The sequence below is a fragment of the Stegodyphus dumicola genome, chromosome 10, assembly GCF_044657685.1.
Source record: "Stegodyphus dumicola isolate Sdum_Otavi_A_Nest chromosome 10, ASM4465768v1".
In the NCBI taxonomy this organism is placed as follows: domain Eukaryota; kingdom Metazoa; phylum Arthropoda; class Arachnida; order Araneae; family Eresidae; genus Stegodyphus; species Stegodyphus dumicola.
Window position 1 is genome coordinate 183,468,310 of NC_140777.1, and position 18,568 is coordinate 183,486,877.

General features: G+C 36.3%; 1 protein-coding gene across 2 annotated transcripts in view; it reads right to left on the bottom strand.

Annotated features, from left to right (window-relative positions):
• The window catches only part of slo (calcium-activated potassium channel slo), a 514,476-nt gene that overhangs the window by 100,675 nt on the left and 395,233 nt on the right, over positions 1 to 18,568 (bottom strand). For both annotated transcript variants that reach the window (XM_085825984.1, XM_085825983.1), the window contains exons 12-13: positions 16,986 to 17,141; positions 8,120 to 8,232 (exon numbers count right to left, since the gene is read on the bottom strand). In XM_085825984.1, the coding sequence (XP_085682110.1) occupies positions 8,120 to 8,232; positions 16,986 to 17,141 (269 nt within the window). The remainder of the gene's footprint in view (positions 1 to 8,119; positions 8,233 to 16,985; positions 17,142 to 18,568) is intronic.

The following is an 18,568-nucleotide window of genomic DNA, read 5'->3' on the forward strand; positions in this document are numbered from 1 at the left end:
AAAAAAAAGGTAATCGAAAACACGTTGCCATAAATTAAGAATTTCGCCATAATTAATAAATTAAGAAATAAATTAAGAAATAAATTAAGAATAAATTAAGAAATTAAGAATTTATTCTTGGCGCAAACTGAAAAAATTGAGCCACGATAAATTTTAAAATTTCTCGGCAAATTTCGCACCAAAAATTACAGAATTTAATATCTAGGCACAATTTGAGTCGTAGAGTCGAAACATGGAAAAAAATGGGTATGTTAATTCAGAAAAAGTCCGATTTTGGTCAAAATACCTATGTTAGAACAATGATACATATAAATCTAATATATATCATAAGTCGCGCTTTTGATAAATGGAAAACGCAATTTGAATTTTGTCAATCGACCCAGTTGAAAGGGAGACATAAAATTGTCCTAATCCCCCTCCCCCGCAGTGTAAATTTCTGAAATGTACAAATGTACATTAAAAAATCTAGTACAAATAAGTGGTACGAATAACTCTTCTCTAATTAAAACAGATGGTCCATTGTTTTTGAAAGGGCGTTATAAAACTTCATCTGTAGAAAAACTCAATTGCGCAAGTCCTTATGTTCCATCATAAGCGACATCTGTTGAGAAAAATAATTTAACTTGGGAGGGGAGGGAGGAGAAGACAATCGCATAATTAATGGTTTAAAAATAGATGCGGAACAAACACAAGATAATGATCATTAGCTAAAATCTGAGCTACGTTAAGATCCGGACATTAATCATGGCGTAAGAGGTCATTAGCTAAATTGGATTACTAGCAATAATAATGTACTTCGAAATATATTTTACCATTTTTATTATTTCCTGAAAGAATTATATCTTTATTTTTATAGAATTATATCTATCTATCTTTTTAGTCCAAAGGGACTTTGTCCCTGAGGGACTATTGTTTTCGTTTTGCGATTTTACGTCGAATCACTCTGAATGTCCGTTTCACTTTTCAGACTGTTGCCACCCAATATTATCGCCCTGTATTATATTTGAAGAAATTAAATGATGAAGAATCTGCATAAATGTATGTATATTTCGCGCATTGTGATAAAACAACGGCACCTAGAGCTATCAAATTTTGAATGACATAATTCTACTGCAAATATGGGCATGTGGAAGCCCAAATTTGAAATTTGGAATTCGTTTTATTAACGATTTCATATTTTGTAAAACTTTAACGAATTTTTTATTAACAAACTGAAGGATTTAAAAGCAAGCCATGGTAACGTTGTACAGGAAAGACATTTTTATCTCCTGTTAGCGAGATTCTGTATCGGGAATTCTAAAGATACGCTCAATGTAAAATTATTTTGCGATATTGCTTTTGAACTCAATTTTATGAGTTAAGTGCGAAGAACATGATATTTAATAAACAAAGGTAACACACAAAATGTTAAATAAACGCCCCTTTCGACGTAATTTAAAATCTGAAAACTTTCAGATTTTTTTTTTTAAAATAAAATATTATATTCTTATTCTTTCCAACTTGTAATGTTATTTGCCTTACATATACGAAAAATAGTTGCCCTTTAAGGAATATTTAAAGCGGTCACCATATTAGGATTCTAAAGTAATAATCATGAGAAAAACGTACATCATTAAAAGCTCATGAGAGTATTAATTATTTGTTTCCATCTGTCTGCTTATTGAGTCTAAAACTTTAAATAAAATGTTCATGATATCCTTAAACAAGTTAAAAAGAACAGATAATATTTCAGGTAAATAGAAATTAGCTGTCTTCAGGTATGGATAGCGTGCAATTAAGTCTATTCACAAACTAGAATTTCAGGTTCTATTCGAAAGCCAAAGTGCTCTTCCTAGAACTGTCTGTGGAAGAGTGATCATATTCTTATATTCATGACCACATGGCCACCCTGGCCCACAGATTCTTTAAAAACATTCCTATGGTATCTAATCCCACTATACCTATGCGTAATTATAATTTCAAAATAAGGGGGGAGTACAGAAAAAGACCACTTGCTGTTTTGAGGCATTTAAACTAAATACATCCCCCCCCAAAAAAAAACACTTCTTAACAACCTGTTATTCCATGTTTTTGTAACTGCAACATGTATGTTTCATCTCTTATATTTGTATTTTATTCTCTGCATATATGTCATACCCTATCTTTCATTTGTTATCGTGTACATCGTCTCGTCCTACAAGCAATGCACAAATTGCCTGAGCCGAGGAAGAGTGATAGCTCTAAGAAAAGGCAGAAACTTATAACTTGATGGAACGTAACTTAAAAAGAATGATTTAAACATTATATGGCATCATTTAAATTTCTAACCAATTATTTTATGTTATAGTGTTATTTAATATGCTATACTATCTCCACGTCGCCCAACCAGTAGTTTATTAGTAGTTAGCGTCGCTGACTGCCGTCCCAAGAGCCCGCGTTCGAATCCCGGAGAAGGCATGGATATTTGTAAATGTATAATGTCGGTGTGGCATGGCGGCACTCTAAATATGCGGCGAGCCGAAAAGTTTTCTGGTGTGCTTTGGTGGAAGGGGAGAGGAGTGGGAAACTCTCGGACTCGTCCCCTCCCGGGGTGCTCTCCATGAAAATTGGGGGCGGAACCGAGCTAAATAGCACTGTCACCTGTTATGTGCTCAAGGCTGTTGCCAACGGCAATTGTATTTTAGCGCTCCTTGCCACGAGGAATTTCGTGGGCTTGGGCTGACTACGTCAGACAAGTGAGCATAAGCGACAACAACACTATCTCCACAATTTCTGTTTCTCTGCCAGAATGTAAGTTTCCAGCAAATGGTATTCAAATTAGGTAGAGATAAAGAAGTAATATTTAAAGGAAGGCTTCAGAGGGTGAAAAGATAGTGTGTTCTGCCTGCCTGAAGGCCACGCTGCTTTTACTGTACTCCGAATAATAAACATCTTTTCTCACCCTGTTCGTGTCTTTCCTTCTTTTCTTTTTGTGCCGTCACTACCGCGCCAAGAGAGCGTTTCCGACCATGCATTGCTATGCTATTTTCCATCGTCTAGGTGTTGAAAGTTTGTAACCGCTGTAATTGTATCCGAGCATCTACTAGTATTATCACATAACTTGGCACTGTATAGCTTAATATACATTTATTACGCACCGAATAATCATGTACCTAATGTGTGTGTATCCAATAGCTATTGTGTACCCAAAATGTCTGTATATATGTATATGAATTTATGTTCTGTATATATGATAAAATAACTATGCATCTGCACATTTTATCCTGCAGCACGGCACCGTATCGAAAAATTCAAACTAGGGTCTCACTCTAAAATAAATTGCACCAATTATCTATTCAGCATTGTATTAAGTACCTATTGTTAATGTATGTTACAGTAGTACCTAAGTACCTAACGCTTGGTTACCCACATAAACCACACACGCTTGGTTGTGTGCCTAATACACGTGTATTAATATATTTGTACATAGGTTAGAAAACAGCAGAAATAAAACAGTAGCAAGACACTGTACCACACAGTACTAGTCTAGGGTCTAACATTTAATTCACTGTACTAATTACTTATTCTAGCGTAACACTGTGGACCTAATGTTTCAGTATGTACATGTCTTGTGTATCTAATGATAATGTTTCAAAGGATCATAGTGTACCCAACATATGAGTACAAACGTTATGTACATATGCTACGGTATCCATGCTTTTGCATACACCTTGTAACATGGTATTATCTAGTGTCTGTCTTGTGTATCTAATGATAATGTTTCAAAGGATCATAGTGTACCCAACATATGAGTACAAACGTTATGTACATATGCTACGGTATCCATGCTTTTGCATACACCTTGTAACATGTTATTATCTAGTGTCTAACATTAATTAGCTTTAACAATGTATTAAGTACCAAATTTGTATGTATGCTTACGTATATTTATGTCTTAGTGTATTAACACATTGACTACGTATGGTTATCTAGATAAAGGTGGACGTGGCGCTATACCGATTAACCGTATTGGTAGAAGGGTGGTGCCCACGTCCTCCGTCGCATGTCGCATGTGCTGAAACACCTACAATTTGTAAAACGCACAAGAAGGCGGAATAGCCTTTAGATTTATTCCAAGCATCAAAGAGAAGAACAATAGCATTTACCCTTACATAAATTGGTATATTACTGGACATGGCCCCTTCCCCACATATTAATTATGAAAGAAACATATTTGAAAGTGACACATGTGTATATGGAGATAGAGGCGATCTAGAGCGCTACATTTTTTATTGTCCCATAACAGAGAAACTACACCTTGAAAAACCAACTTACAACTTGGATCCATTTTTAAGCTATGCAACAGCAAATGTACACCTTCGAATAAAAATTAAAAAAAATCGAGTTCTTAGCAGCGAAAGGACAAGAGTTATGCGCCCCCGTGTAACATAATCCCTCCCAGTTTATCTCACAACTAGTTACGCAATAAATAGCGAAAGGTACGATAGCGCAAATCTTTCACAGAACTTTGTATCTCATAATTAAGTACTTGCTCAGTCATAAAATATATTAAAAATTCAAATTAATGTCATTGCACTGCAGCATGTATATTCACAACAGTGATATGTTAAATAGATTTAATATGGTAATAATTTTTATAATATGGACTTTTGCAAACTATGTGATTGCAACAAAAGTAATGCAAACACGAACTCTATGCAAAAATATGCCGTATGTGAAAAGAATTCCTTGCAATAAATGTAAGCATCACGGAACTGATTGAAAGAACTGTAGAACTTCAACCCGCAAAATACTGATTCAAACTTAGAAACATGTGAAAACAACCGTAACCTATATGATTTAACAATATGCAACAAACGTGTAACTACCATGTAATGCCAGTTGTATATAGTGTCCGCGATGTAGCTTGAGCCGGGCATCTTCTGTTCAAGCTAGACTATTCGGGAAAGTTAGTAGGAAGGCACAATACTTGGATCACCTGCTGTATCTGGTGTCCCCCTACTTGTACCTGTACCTGTACCTGTGCGGAAATACCCTGCATGTAAATAGATAAGTTAATGCTTACGTACCTGAGAACCTTCTCAGATATTTAATGAATACATCTGAGTGTTTTTCAGTTCAGTCGGAACTTAACTAGAAAATTGAAAAATACTGAAGAAGGATTGTGTCTTCACTATTTTTAAATTTTCTAGCGACATTGAGCTCCATTTGCAGCCGCAAATGATACGAGATTTGGTATTTTGAGGTATAACTGATTAGCAATACAGTGGAACCTCAATATACGAGCACCTCTATATACGAGAAATTGGAGATATGAAGAAAGTATGAGCGAAAGATTTGTCCCTAAATACTAGCACTGATTCGAGTAACGAGCAATGAGCCAGGCTGTTGGTATGCGTGGCGCCATTTCCCGATTCGGCTCGAATCGGGGAATTCGCTCGTCATATCACTCAGTGTTCTTTGATCTACGTCTTTGTGCGCTTGTGAGTTAATTGCTTATTACATTTAACGTGAAAATAATTATTTCACGATACCTTTCAGGAAGATTCTTGCCTCAGATAGTTCTGCAGAGAAAAATAAGGAAGCGATGGCCGTTGAAATTAAGATGAAAAATGGCGAATACTTAAGGCATTTTGACATCGGCGATCTGCACTATCTGAAGCAGAAGGAAGAAATTAAGAAACTTGATACATCAAACCCCAGTAGAATCCTTTGCCTACACGCAAGGAGTTACCGTTACTTCCATGCACTGTCCAACTCCTAGAATTTGTTGAGAAGCTGCTGTTGGTGCGGATTAACGAAAAGCAGTTAAGGTCGGTGTCGGAAGCTATCATAAAGGTAAACTACGGCTATGTTATTTACCAGTGTTATTTATAAGAAAAATTGATTTTTTATGTTGATATTTTTGGGGGAGCGAAACGGATTAACTGGATTTCCATTATTTTCAATGGGGAATTTTGTTTCTAGATACGAGAAGTTCGCTATACGAGCTCAATGCTGGAACGAATTAAATCGTATCTCGAGGTTCCACTGCAATATCAGAAATTTTGTCATTATCATTAATTTAATATACTAATTTCAGTTCATTAAATTTGTATGCTCATTATTTATTGATTTATTAATTGTGATTATTCTTATTTGATTTTATGGCTCACTTCAATATACACTCATGTCCATAAATTAAGGATAATTCGGAGTCACGCGGAAATCGAACTCTAAAATAAATATATCACCTGTAAAATCACTACACACATCTTCAAGAATCATACGCAAATTTCAGGAAGTAACCATATGACACCGATGGTACGTCACAATGACGAGAGTGTAAGAGAGTGATATATAAGGAATACAGGCAAAGAAGTAAAATTGTTCGCAGGCGCTTTATAAGCATTTCAGTGCAATAACCGAATAGTTATGACACAAAGGACGCATTTGATTGATTTTTTACGTGGTAGAATTATCGTCCGTCTGGAATGTGGGCGTACCCAACTGGAAGTATCAGACGAACTTGGAATTGCCCAGAGTGTCATCTCCAGGCTTTGGCAACGATTCCAAGATGATGGTAATGTGAGTACACGTTACAGCACAGGTCGCCCCAGAGTTACAACGTCGAATGATGACCGGTATTTGGCAGTTACTGCCAAAAGAAACAGGCGGAGCACAGCCTCAGATCTGTCTCGTCAGCTCTCTTCAGCCACTGGTACGACAATTTCAAGGTAGACCGCGTACAGACGCTTAGGGCAAATTGGTCTATATGCTCGTAGACCTGTCAGATGCGTTCCACTTACAGCAACTCACTGTCGCCTGCGGTTAGCCTGGAGTAGAGAGCATGCATTGTGGACACCGCAACAGGGGGCTTGTGTGATGGTTTCCGACGAGTCCAGGTTTAGCTTGCAATCTGATTCTCGCCGTACTTTCATATGGAGAGCTCCAGGTACCCGTTACCACCAAGAAAACATCATTGAACGACACTTACGGTGGTGCAGGAGTGCTCGTTTGGGGTGGAATTATTCTGGGTTCCAGAAGTGACCTGCATGTTCAAATTTGAACAAGCAAGAACACTGAAAAGCCAAATCTATCGGGACGTCATTCTGGAACAACATGTACGTTTGTTTCGGGGCGCCATGGGCGCACAATTTGTGCTTATGGATGACAACGCCCGTCCTCACCGTGCAAACATCGTAAGCGAAGGCCTCCAATCGGAGGATATCACCCGTATGGGCTGGCCAGCATTCTCACCGGATTTGAATCCAGTAGAGCACGTGTAGGACATGCTTGGGCGACGAGTTGCAGCCCGTCAACCTCCTCCTACATGTCTACGGGAACTTCGGAGAGCATTGCTTTTTGAGTGGTGTAATATCTACCAAGATCAGATCGATAGTTTGATACTCAGCATGCCTAGGCGTTGTACGGACTGTATTGCATCGTCTGCTAGACATACAATGTATTAACAATCATACCAACTATGTAATATTGTTTTTTTGTAAATAGTTTTCTTTTGTAATTTGCTCCAGGGAGAAAAAATCGCTAATTTTTTTAATAATATCAAACATATAGCATCTTTTTTTGCTCTTTACCTTTTGTTTAATAAATAAGCTCTACGAATAAGTCAAATTTGTTTTGCTTCTAAGTCTTCCTTTGCCTGATTTTGCATTATCCTTAATTTATGGACATGAGTGTAGACGGCTGCGGCACGCGAGTTTCTAAAAGGCAAATTGGTATTGCAATCGTGTGAGTATCTTCTGAAATAGAGCAGTGGTTTTTCAACTGAATATTTCACCACGCGATAGTTCGTGAAAAATGGGAAAAAGAATTCACTTTCCGGAGTTCCATAAAATATTTAATACGTATTCACATTCTTTCTAAATTCAATCAGTCCGGTTCTGAAATTTTCCTGTACATTTAATTATTTTGGGAATCAAGTTAAACAACGAATTTTCCGTCTCGATTACAAGGAGGTAATAGTTTCTCGAAACAATAGAATTGGATTCCCATGACTGTAAGGATAATGTGCAGCTAGGAAATTCGATTCTGGCAATTCCGAGTTTACAAATTACGTTTCTTCAGTTTAAAAACTGCTCAGTTAAAGTCAAACTAAGAAAAGAAATAATGTTAAAATACTTTCAGAATGCATACTTACTCAGCTGCCTGAGGAAAGCTCATGCCCACAAAAGACGATGACAGTGTCTCCGTATACATTTCCATGCCCGTACCACACAAATAATCATTTTGCCACGCGGGGGTATCCGGACTCTGAAACAAGCAATGGAGGATATTATTTGAAACAGCTGATGCATTCCATAAAATTGTATAATAAATCAAGTACACTGCGAAAAAAATGGGACAGTTCTATATCTCCTGTTCTACTAGGCTTACTGACGAAATTAAAATTGCGTGTCTCCTGTCTCGGAAACACGACTTAGGATATATATATTAGATTTATATATAGCATTATTCTAACATTGGTGTTTTGACACAAAATCGGACATTGATATATTTCTGAAATAATATATCAATATTTTTCATATTTCGATTCTTCGATTCAACTTATGCCTAGATTAAATTTTGTAACTTTTGGTGAGAAGCATTTTTGCCCTGCCGAAATTTCCTCACGAAAATTTAATACTGTTGCGTTTTTCTTTTCTTCTGACACCAATTGTTACGCTATTTTCTTCCTTCACGTTCGCACGGGGTTCGTGTGGATTTGGAGTGTGTAACGACAACACTTGATGAAGTATCGAAACACACTTTATTTGCCAGTATTGTCAGGACAGCTCCAAAACACGGTTTACAATCGTCGATGAACTACTATAAACACGCTGACACGATCAGCGACACAGTCTTCAGGTTATCAGGCTATCACGGTGGAGACAGCTTCACTGCAAAGCATCAGAGTACAGCTCCCGACTCGGCTCGGTCGTTCTCGGAACTCCACGTACTCTCGAGACTCTACACGCTACAACTCGCGATGCACTCGACGATACACAGAACACGGCTTCCGAATCTTCGGTTCAGTCGTTCCAGGAGCTCAACACGCTCTCTCGACGATGCACTAACCGCGATGCATTAAGAGACTCCTTCGGTGAACTCGACGAAACACTCGGCACTCGCTGCCTGGCTGTCAACTTGGGATCGACTTCGCAGGGATTGACTCGCTAGACGAGACACCAACACGATACTAACTATCTCGCACTTCAGACGAAGCACTCTGACTCGCCCTCTCGAAGAGGCACACCCTCTGAGACACACTAACTGACTGCGGACCAGCAAGGTTTACATAGCTTTCGGCTTGTGTTCGAGAACATTCTGGGCTAAACCGGTAAGAATTCGTTCCAGAAGGTTCTCCATCCGTCCATTGTATAGCGCCAATTTTATCGCCAAATGTCACCAAATGAGGGATTTCTTGCCAAATGTGGCAATTTTGCCTTCTCTTGCCATTTTATGGCAACCCTAAAACTGCTTTGAAGGGAAGCCATCTTACCGCGCCTGTACATTTCGTAACAATACTTTACTTCATTATGATTAGTACCATAATGAGCCTATTAATCTGTAAAATCATTCCTATCCGCTTTCTACTTTAGAGTTATATTTATGTATAATAAAAATATAAAAAATACCAAAAAATTATAAAATTAAAAAATACAAAAAAGTTTAAAACCAAAAACTTCCAAAAAAAATCCAAACTTGATTTTTCCTACCCCTAAACTTTCTCAAGCTAATGTGGCTTCCTCTAGCGTGCATCATGATAATTTATGCATTTTTCCTATTTCTGATCACTACTTAGATATTTTTCTGATGTGGAGACACATGGTTTTGAACAATAGGGTCTCCGTAATTTATAATTATTGGCATTTTTGGGGAGAAATTTAAAAATTTATCTTGGCGAATTTTTTTAGTTTCTGCCAAAAATAATTCACTTGGCGGAATTCTTAACTTATACCAATGTACTTCAATTTTTTTCATTGATGCGCGAGAGGAAAAATGATCCATCTTTCATTCTTTCAAATAATTTTAACAAAGCGCATAAACCACATTTTCGTTAATATCACTTATATTAAAGACGCCAAATTTAAAACGCGCCAAAACGTAAATTCACGTATTTTGAATAAAAAAACTCGAATATTTTGCTGACATGCTTAGAAATACATCTACCTTTAGATGATGTTAAAATTTTTATTGGTTATAATACAAAAATTTTATAAACATATTTAAAAATACATATTTTTTAAAAATAAATAATAAAAAATGTGCCATTTGTATTTGGATTAAGCCTCAATTTCGAATTCCGGAAGAAGGAATCAAGTATAATAAAAAAGAGAACTTAATAAATATATACCAAATTCAATTAACATTGAGGAGCTAAAATTTTGAGAGCTAATTTCTAAATTTGAGTCGTAAAATCGAAATATGGAAAACCGATTCGCATGTCATTTCAGAAAAAGTCTGATTTTTGTGTCAAAATACCCATATTAAAACAATACTATATATAAATCTAATCGATATACTAAGTCGCGCTTTCGAGACATGAAAAACGCCAGTTGAATTTCGTCAATCGGCCCAGTAAAACGGAAGATATCTGTCCCCCCTTCTTTTTTTTCAGTGTACATATTCATTCCACTAAATTATAGATCATTCAGTTTTAATTTAATCACCGTCTTATATGTAACTGTTAGTGGATAAAAACTTCGGCCTGTTTGAATTTATTTCTTACGTTTCTTTTAAAACCATTTGGCGTAAATTCGCAAAATGAAACCTGTATTGGCAAATCGAATTTTAATCCCTCAATTGCTATTAAAAATGGGATTGAATTTTGTTATAACTTTCAATAATTGCAGAATTTCGTTCACATTTCATGAAAACGATTTTCTACTTAAAGTTTATCATTAAAATTATGATACAAAGACTCGCATTTTCACTGGTATGCTACTTTTTTGTTTTGACTGGAATACAGAGTAACAAATTTGTTTTGAAAATAGCTCCTAAAAGTGAGAGATCGCTCGAAAAGTATGTAAATATATCCGTGGAAAAATATTCTTATCAACAAGTTAGCAAGTGCCTTAAAAATCGAGGCTATTGCATTTGAAATATAGATATTTTTAATCAAATAACTATTTTTAGTCCAAAGGGCGCAATTTGCCCTGAAGGACTATAATTTTCGTTTTGACATTTTGCGTTAGTTCAGGATTAATGTCCGATTTGCTTTTCATATCGTTGCCACCAAATATTATCTCCCTGTATTATATTTAAAGAAATTAAATAATGAAGAATCTGCATGAATGTATGTATGTTTCTCGCATTGAGATAAAACAACGGTACCTAGAGCCATCCAATTTAGAATAACGTACGTTTCCACCAGAATATGGGCAGTTTCAAGCCCAAATTTGGAATTTGTTTTAGTATCTATTTCATATTTTGTAAAACTTTAACGAATTTTTGATTAACAAACTCAATGATTTAAAAGCGAGCAATGGCAACACTCTACGGGGTGGGGAATCTGTGTATGGGAAATTATAAGGATATGTTCATATTAAAATTATTTTGCGATATTGCTGTTGAACTGAATTTTATGGTTTAAGTGTAAAGAACATGATATTTAATAAATAAACGTAATACACAAAACGTTAAAAAAAACTTCCCTTTGGACGTAATTTAAAATCTGAAAAACCTTTTTCAGATTTTTTCCTTTGAATATATTAAATTTGAAAGAGAAGAAACGTCCAGATGAAATAAAAATGAAAAAAATATGATGTGGAAACCACATGACTTCCTTGTACGGAATATTTAATTACAGGCATTTTTTGCTGTATTTCATTTAAACTCATTTCCTCGAATTTCATTAGAAACAGATTTCTCATTCAATTAACTCAGTTCTCACTTCGCGGCAAAGAAAAAATACATAGACCTCCAAATATCTTAATAAAAATTTGAAATATATAGAGCATCAATTACAGTTAAATTTTAAAAAATTATAGTTAGAGTTTCTAAGCAAAACAAGCAATTTGGCCATTGGGCAAAGAGGCAGATTTTTCGGTGCACAAAACTGAAAGTTTACTTTTGACCTCACTCGGCAAAAAGACACTGAAGGTGCGGAAACCGATTTAATTTACTATTCTGCTAAGTTTCAAATGTAAACAAATATGGCTGCTATCACCAAAAAACAATTGGTTTAGCCGCACTTAAACAACTATTAAACTGTTGATAATTCTGCAATTATTGCATGCAGATTAACTAAAGGCATGAAAACCTTAACCGGAAGCTAAGAACAATATATTTCACTCATTTTTAAAGCGAAAAATGTACAATTTACCAACATATAAGACTAAAAAAGAACTGAGCTGATCAAGCCGAGTAACAGTGTGGTACATATATATATAAACGTTTGGTACGGCCGATTGCAACCAAACCAGGAGGTGCACAATTACATGTTATAGTAATCCTATATACAAAATTTCAACATTCTGAGGCTACTCGGTTTTGAGTTATGTGAGATACATACGTACATGCATCAGGGAAAAAACCTCTTCTAAATCCATTTTAAATGAATTTTATAATCTCCCGTTTTGGGGAAAAACAGTTCTTCTTCTGTCTTTACGTACAGATGTCAGGCAAAAACATCGTTAAATTGCTTTCGATAGCGGGGAAAATGGATAGTTTTTTCGTTATGGTAAGCGGAATGTTTCTTTGAAATATGGTAAGCGAATTTTTCGTGATTGCAATGCTTCCTTTGTACAAGGAAGTAAAAATAAATAAAATTAAGGAATAAAAAATAATGCTGTTACCTAACAAGAGCAATTACTTTATATTAAAAATTATAGTAAATTTTCTTTTCTCCACTATTGTGAAAGAATGCCGTTAATAAGTCAGTGACTATTCAAAATCACCGCCTAAAATGATAGTGCTCAAGATGAGAACGACGTTTCGTAACTTAGTGAAGCATAATACTGAAGTATTCAAAAGGAAAATCTTAGTAAAGGAGGTATCGCCACAGCGCGCATTGCCGAATCAAGCGAACATAATCTTATAGCTCCCAAGAAGAACATTTTCCAGTAATTTATATTCAAAGGCGGACAGTATGCCATAAAAAAAGGATGGTAACTGATGCAATAAAGCCTGAAGATACTTTTAGGCAAACGGGGAAAAATGCATATCAGCTCATACTTTACTCCTTTTTAAAAAGAGACTGTCACCATCTTTAATAATCTTGCCATGGAAATCTTTTTTTTTTTTTTTTTCATGCGAAAAGAAGCCGAAGCACAAAAGATACTACGCGTAATCAATAGAATATATTGTCGCAAGCTTTACGTTTCTAGTCACTTTTTGAAGATATAACTTAAAAAACATCATGTTCTCTAAAAGGAGATGCGTTATTTTATATAAATCCTCGTTTCTCGGGTATTGATTAACAAGCAATGCATACGAGCGCTTTGTTTTGTCTTTTTACCCTCTAAGGTGTCTTTTACTTGTTTTCCACGATGTTGGGAATTTAGTTTCAACAATTTTTAAATACGATATTAACGCGTGTGTTTTATCCCTCAACTTCTGAAATTTTGAAAAACTGTTTAAGTATTCTTCCCCCTCAAAGCGTTCAAAAAGCGAGCTTCTCTGACCTTTCAAAAAGGATTCTTCCAAGTAGAGATTTCTTGTGTCTTACCTCACTTGTCTGACAGTAACATCAAAACAAGTTCAAAAAATACCTCTGGTAAGTACCTCTGGTTACAAACATCCATGCCTTTTTCTGGATTCGTACCCGGATTCTTCGGCGAGGTAGTCAACGATACTAACCATTTGGGAGGCAGTAATTTATTTCTTCTTGCTAATTGATTTGCTCCTGAATTTTAGGTGCACCATCTTTGACCATCTAGGGATTGTAGAGTCATTAGGTTATTTCGAAGCAGGAGACATGAAAAATGAGCAGTGTCCTCCCCGGGAATTGAGCCACGGACCTGTCGATACGTGCTGAGTGTGCTGACCACTACACCAAGAAGACATGCTAAGAAGGCGAGAGAAATACCTTATATACTTCCCCTTTTAAAGGGCGACTGGGGATTAAGGGATCCAATCGCCAAATTCTGGTGGTGGAGAATCATCATCCACCACCTTTTTTTAGTTCGGGCTCCACTGTAGAGACATTAGGTTATTTAAAAGGAGAAGACATGAAAAATGTGTAGTGCCCTTTCCGGGACTCAAACCACGGGCCACCTCTCGATATGCGCCGGGTGTGCTGATCATTACACCACGAAGGCATTCTAGAAAGGCGGGAAGCTTGACGATTTAAATATCTGGAATGACACAGATACAGTACGTGTTGAAGGCATTCGGAGTTTACGGCTCTCTTTACCGTCCTCATGTTTTTAGCATCGTCTCTTCCCCACTCGAGTGACCTCTTAAGTTGTACGCTTCTCCGCCAAGGGGATACGAGACTTGAGGTCGACGGAGTTTTACGTCCGATACGACCAAGTAGAAGCAATCTCCTTCGGCAAGTCTCATTCGACCCTGAGACAGGCGAGGTCTCGGGTATCACCCGATCCTCGAGGGGTTCTATTTGCGTTCAAAAGTTAAGTTAAAGAAATACGGGGAAGCGTTCGATTTACGGGAAGACCCCCTAGAAGCCGACCGAAGTCGCGAGCTTCCCGTCGCTCTTCCTTCAGAGGGTCCCACCAACTACGGCGGAACTCATTAAACCTAGCATCGTACCCGAACGTGCGACACCTCCCTATTGTCGTCATGGTGCGACCACGAAATATAATACTATGTACCTCGATTGTAGGTACGAGACCACTTGGGATTTCAAAATATTTCAATTCAAAGCTTTTCTGTACTTCCACGCCGCTCAGTGGAGCGCAGCATAGGGAAGGAAGGCGAACCTCCCTCCCCGACGTTCACCAATGTTTTTTGCCAGACGAATCCGACCATCGGTAAAGAATCGGAGAATCACGCTTTATGACTCACCAAACACTCATTCACTTTTAGGGGTTATAATTCATTTACGCTAAACATATGCGACATCTGAGATATGCATTTTCCAACATTATTGCTTTCGCATTATTGCTTCATGACATCTCCAGCTTATGACATGACTGACTCTACGACTTGTTTATGCGTAAGGCTCATTCCTCGCTTATCACGAGAAATTTCTTTCTCTGTTAAGAACTATTCAATGATATGCCAGGAAAGATATGAATTTCCACACGTCACTACACACAGAATGTGGCTTTCTCAGGCTAAGAGCCTGTTGAACGTCTCTCGCACCTGAGACTTACGCTAAACTTATAATCGTTTGACCATGTCTTATTACTGAATTGTGTTTTGAACACACAATTTTTTAAGGCTGTTCATTGTCTTAAAAAATAGTCTTCGGAGATAGAAGACGTTATATGTTGATTAATTAACGTTTCTCTAATATAATGACATCTAAAGGTGGGCCACGTAACTTTTTGAATTTGAATCGATTATGAAAAAAACTAATGAATATTTTTCAAAATTAGAAGTTTATTATTATTATAAAGACGGGATATTTTTATTTAAGAATGAAACACAACATTATTCAAATGACTGCCACGGCTGGCTTGACAGTACCCCCATCCGATCGACCAAATGTTTCAGTAAATTATGGTTTGTTTGGGCTCCAGTCGCATGAATGGCAATTTCGATTTCGTGTTTGAAGGCATCAATCGGCTGTGGGTGGTTAGCGTAATACTTAAGGGTTCCTCACACACACACACACACACACACAAAAAAAAAAAAAAAAAAAAAAAAAAAAAGTTACTTAAAAAAAGAAAATATGGAAGGTTTCAGATTTTAAATTACGTACAAAGGGGGCGTTTTTCTAACATTTTGTTTGTTACCTTTATTTATTAAATATCACGTTCTTCGCACTTAAATCATAAAATTCTGTTCAAGAGCAATATCGCAAAATAGTTTTAAATTGAGTATATCTTTAGAATTTCCGATACAGAGTCTCGCGCGCTGGAGATAAAAATGTTTTTTGTGTACAATGTTGCCATTGCTCGCTTTGAAATTCTCGAGTTTTTTAATCAAAAATTCGTTAAAGTTTTAAAAAATATGAAATTGATCATAAAACAAATTCCAAATTTGGCCTTCCACATGCCCATATTTGTAGTAGGATTACGTTATTCAAAACTCGATGGCTCTATGTACCGTTGTTTTACAACATTATTTAATCATTATTTAATTTCTTCAAATATAATGCTGGACTCTAACATTGGGTGGCAATAGTTTGAAAAGTGAGACGGATATTTATAGAGAATTAACGCAAAATCGCAAAACGAAAACAATAGATCTTCAAGGCAAAGCCTCTTTGGATTTAAAAAAAAAAATCCAACTGGGTAAAAGTGGATTTTGTTCCGGCTACATCATTGGCCCATTTTTCTTCGAAAATGAACAAGGAGCCGCCTTTACCGTTATCGTGCCATGCTAAACGAATTTTTGTTTCCAAAAATTGAAGAGGGTGACATGAGTCACATATGGTTTGGCCACTTGTCAGACAGCCAACGTAACCATCGATCTTTAGCGCACTGTTTTTGGAAATCGAATAATCAGCCGAAACGTTGATGTCAATTGGCCGCCTCGGAGCTGTGATTTGACTTCGTTAGATTTTTTTCGTGGGGAACCCTTAAGGCTAAATATTACGCTAACCATCCAGAGACGACTGATTTTGCCATTTATGCGATTGGAGCTCAAAGAATAGAAAATGTTCTGAAAAATTGGGTTGATCGGATGGGGTACTGTTAAGCCGGCCGTGGCAGTTATTTGAACGATGTGTTTCATTCTTAAATAAAAATGTCCAATCTTTCTAATAAACTCATAATTTTGAAATAATATTCATTAGTAGTTTTTTTAATAACCGATTTAATTTCCAAAAGTTAGATGGCTCACCCTTTATTTATTAACTTGACCTAAAAAAGGAGATTAAGATATTTTTCATAAATTTTAAATGAATCGATAATAATAATAAAGAAAAAACTTAAATTTACTCTGATGCGTACCGTTTTGTACGATCTCATTGCGAAGAGATTGGCGACCATAGTCGAAAACCCTGGAGCCAAACAACTTTGTGCAATGAAACCCAGTTTCAGTTCGGCTAAGCATATCACATCGTCTCCATTTTTCCAGTTCCAGCTCGGGATATTCAGAAGATAAGCCTATAAAATAAAGAATATCAAATGATATACATCTGAATTTTCAACCATATTTATAATATTTTCTAGTTTACTATAAAATAATTGAACTGATATTTATGGTAAATGCACAAAATTGTTACCACACTGGTCTTTTTGGGCAGTTTTTACGAAATACTGTTTTTACTATTGTAAACTATGGCTTTAATTGGAAAGATCAATCCAAACATATAAAACAACTCAAGCATCACACAAGAACAACGATAAATGATAAAAAGGAACAAAACTTTAAAGTAAGATTCAGAATAAATAAACATAGGAACAAAAGTTACAAATTTAAACAAAACTAAGGAAACTTACGAGAAGTAGTCTTCACAAGGAGTTCATCAAATTTCTGGCATTCCAGTATAGCTTATTTATCTCACTACGTTTCTGAGACTCTTTATCTAGTTCTGAGCATCTCTGCATTCATGATGTCCGAATTGCAAATTTGGCATATACTAGATGGAAGGATGCCAATTTTATTAAGTTGATGTGCCATGCAATCGTGGTTTGTTTGGTCTGAAGTTTGCCACAGCCTCTTTACGGCGTTTTTGATAAAACCTTTTCCATGTGTCTTGAATGCTAGCCCAGATTTGCTTGTTGATTCTGCGGCCTGCTCAGATTTAAGAGTATCCATTAATTTCTCAAAAATATGCCTTTTAAGTGACTCTGGAGGAAGCGGTTTACTGTCTTGTGGCTCAACTGTTTCCTCTCTTGGCTAATGCGTCTGCCTTTTCATGTGAAGGGATCCATTGAAAAACGATTGTTTTGCTGTGTTTATAAAGAAAGTTAAAGGTTTGTCTTATTTCCGAGATAATCTGGGCATCTGTGTCATGATTTATAACTACAGTCTGCATGGCTGCTTTGAAATTGACTAGAACAGCGGTCGTCAACCCTTAGAACTTCATGTACCACTACGCATATAATTTTATATTTGACGGACCACCAATACGAATTAAATAAAGTAAATACATTTATACAATAATGATCAGCAAACTACACATATTTAGTTCACATTGAAAATCTACATTAAATGTACAAAAATCGTGTATAGAAAGTTTCCCATTTCCATATCAAAGAACTTCGCGAAAAGCAAGAACAAATCGGCAAACGCAAAGCAATATCCATAAACTGATAGTGTTATGCCACCAGTTTTAAATTATTGTAAACTAATAATCATCGCTTACTCAGAAATTGCGCCATCGATAAACAGTTAGACAAAATAAAAACGGAAACTTCCAGTGATGCAATTATAAAGAAGAAATGCAGATGGCTCTCATAAAAATCCATCATGTTGCCTATTCACAAGGAGAAAAACTGTGTTATTAGCAATTACAATAGCATATGTTTGTAACTCAAAAGAAAAGAGAATTCCAGTTCGCGCTAATATCGATAACAGTAGCATATCC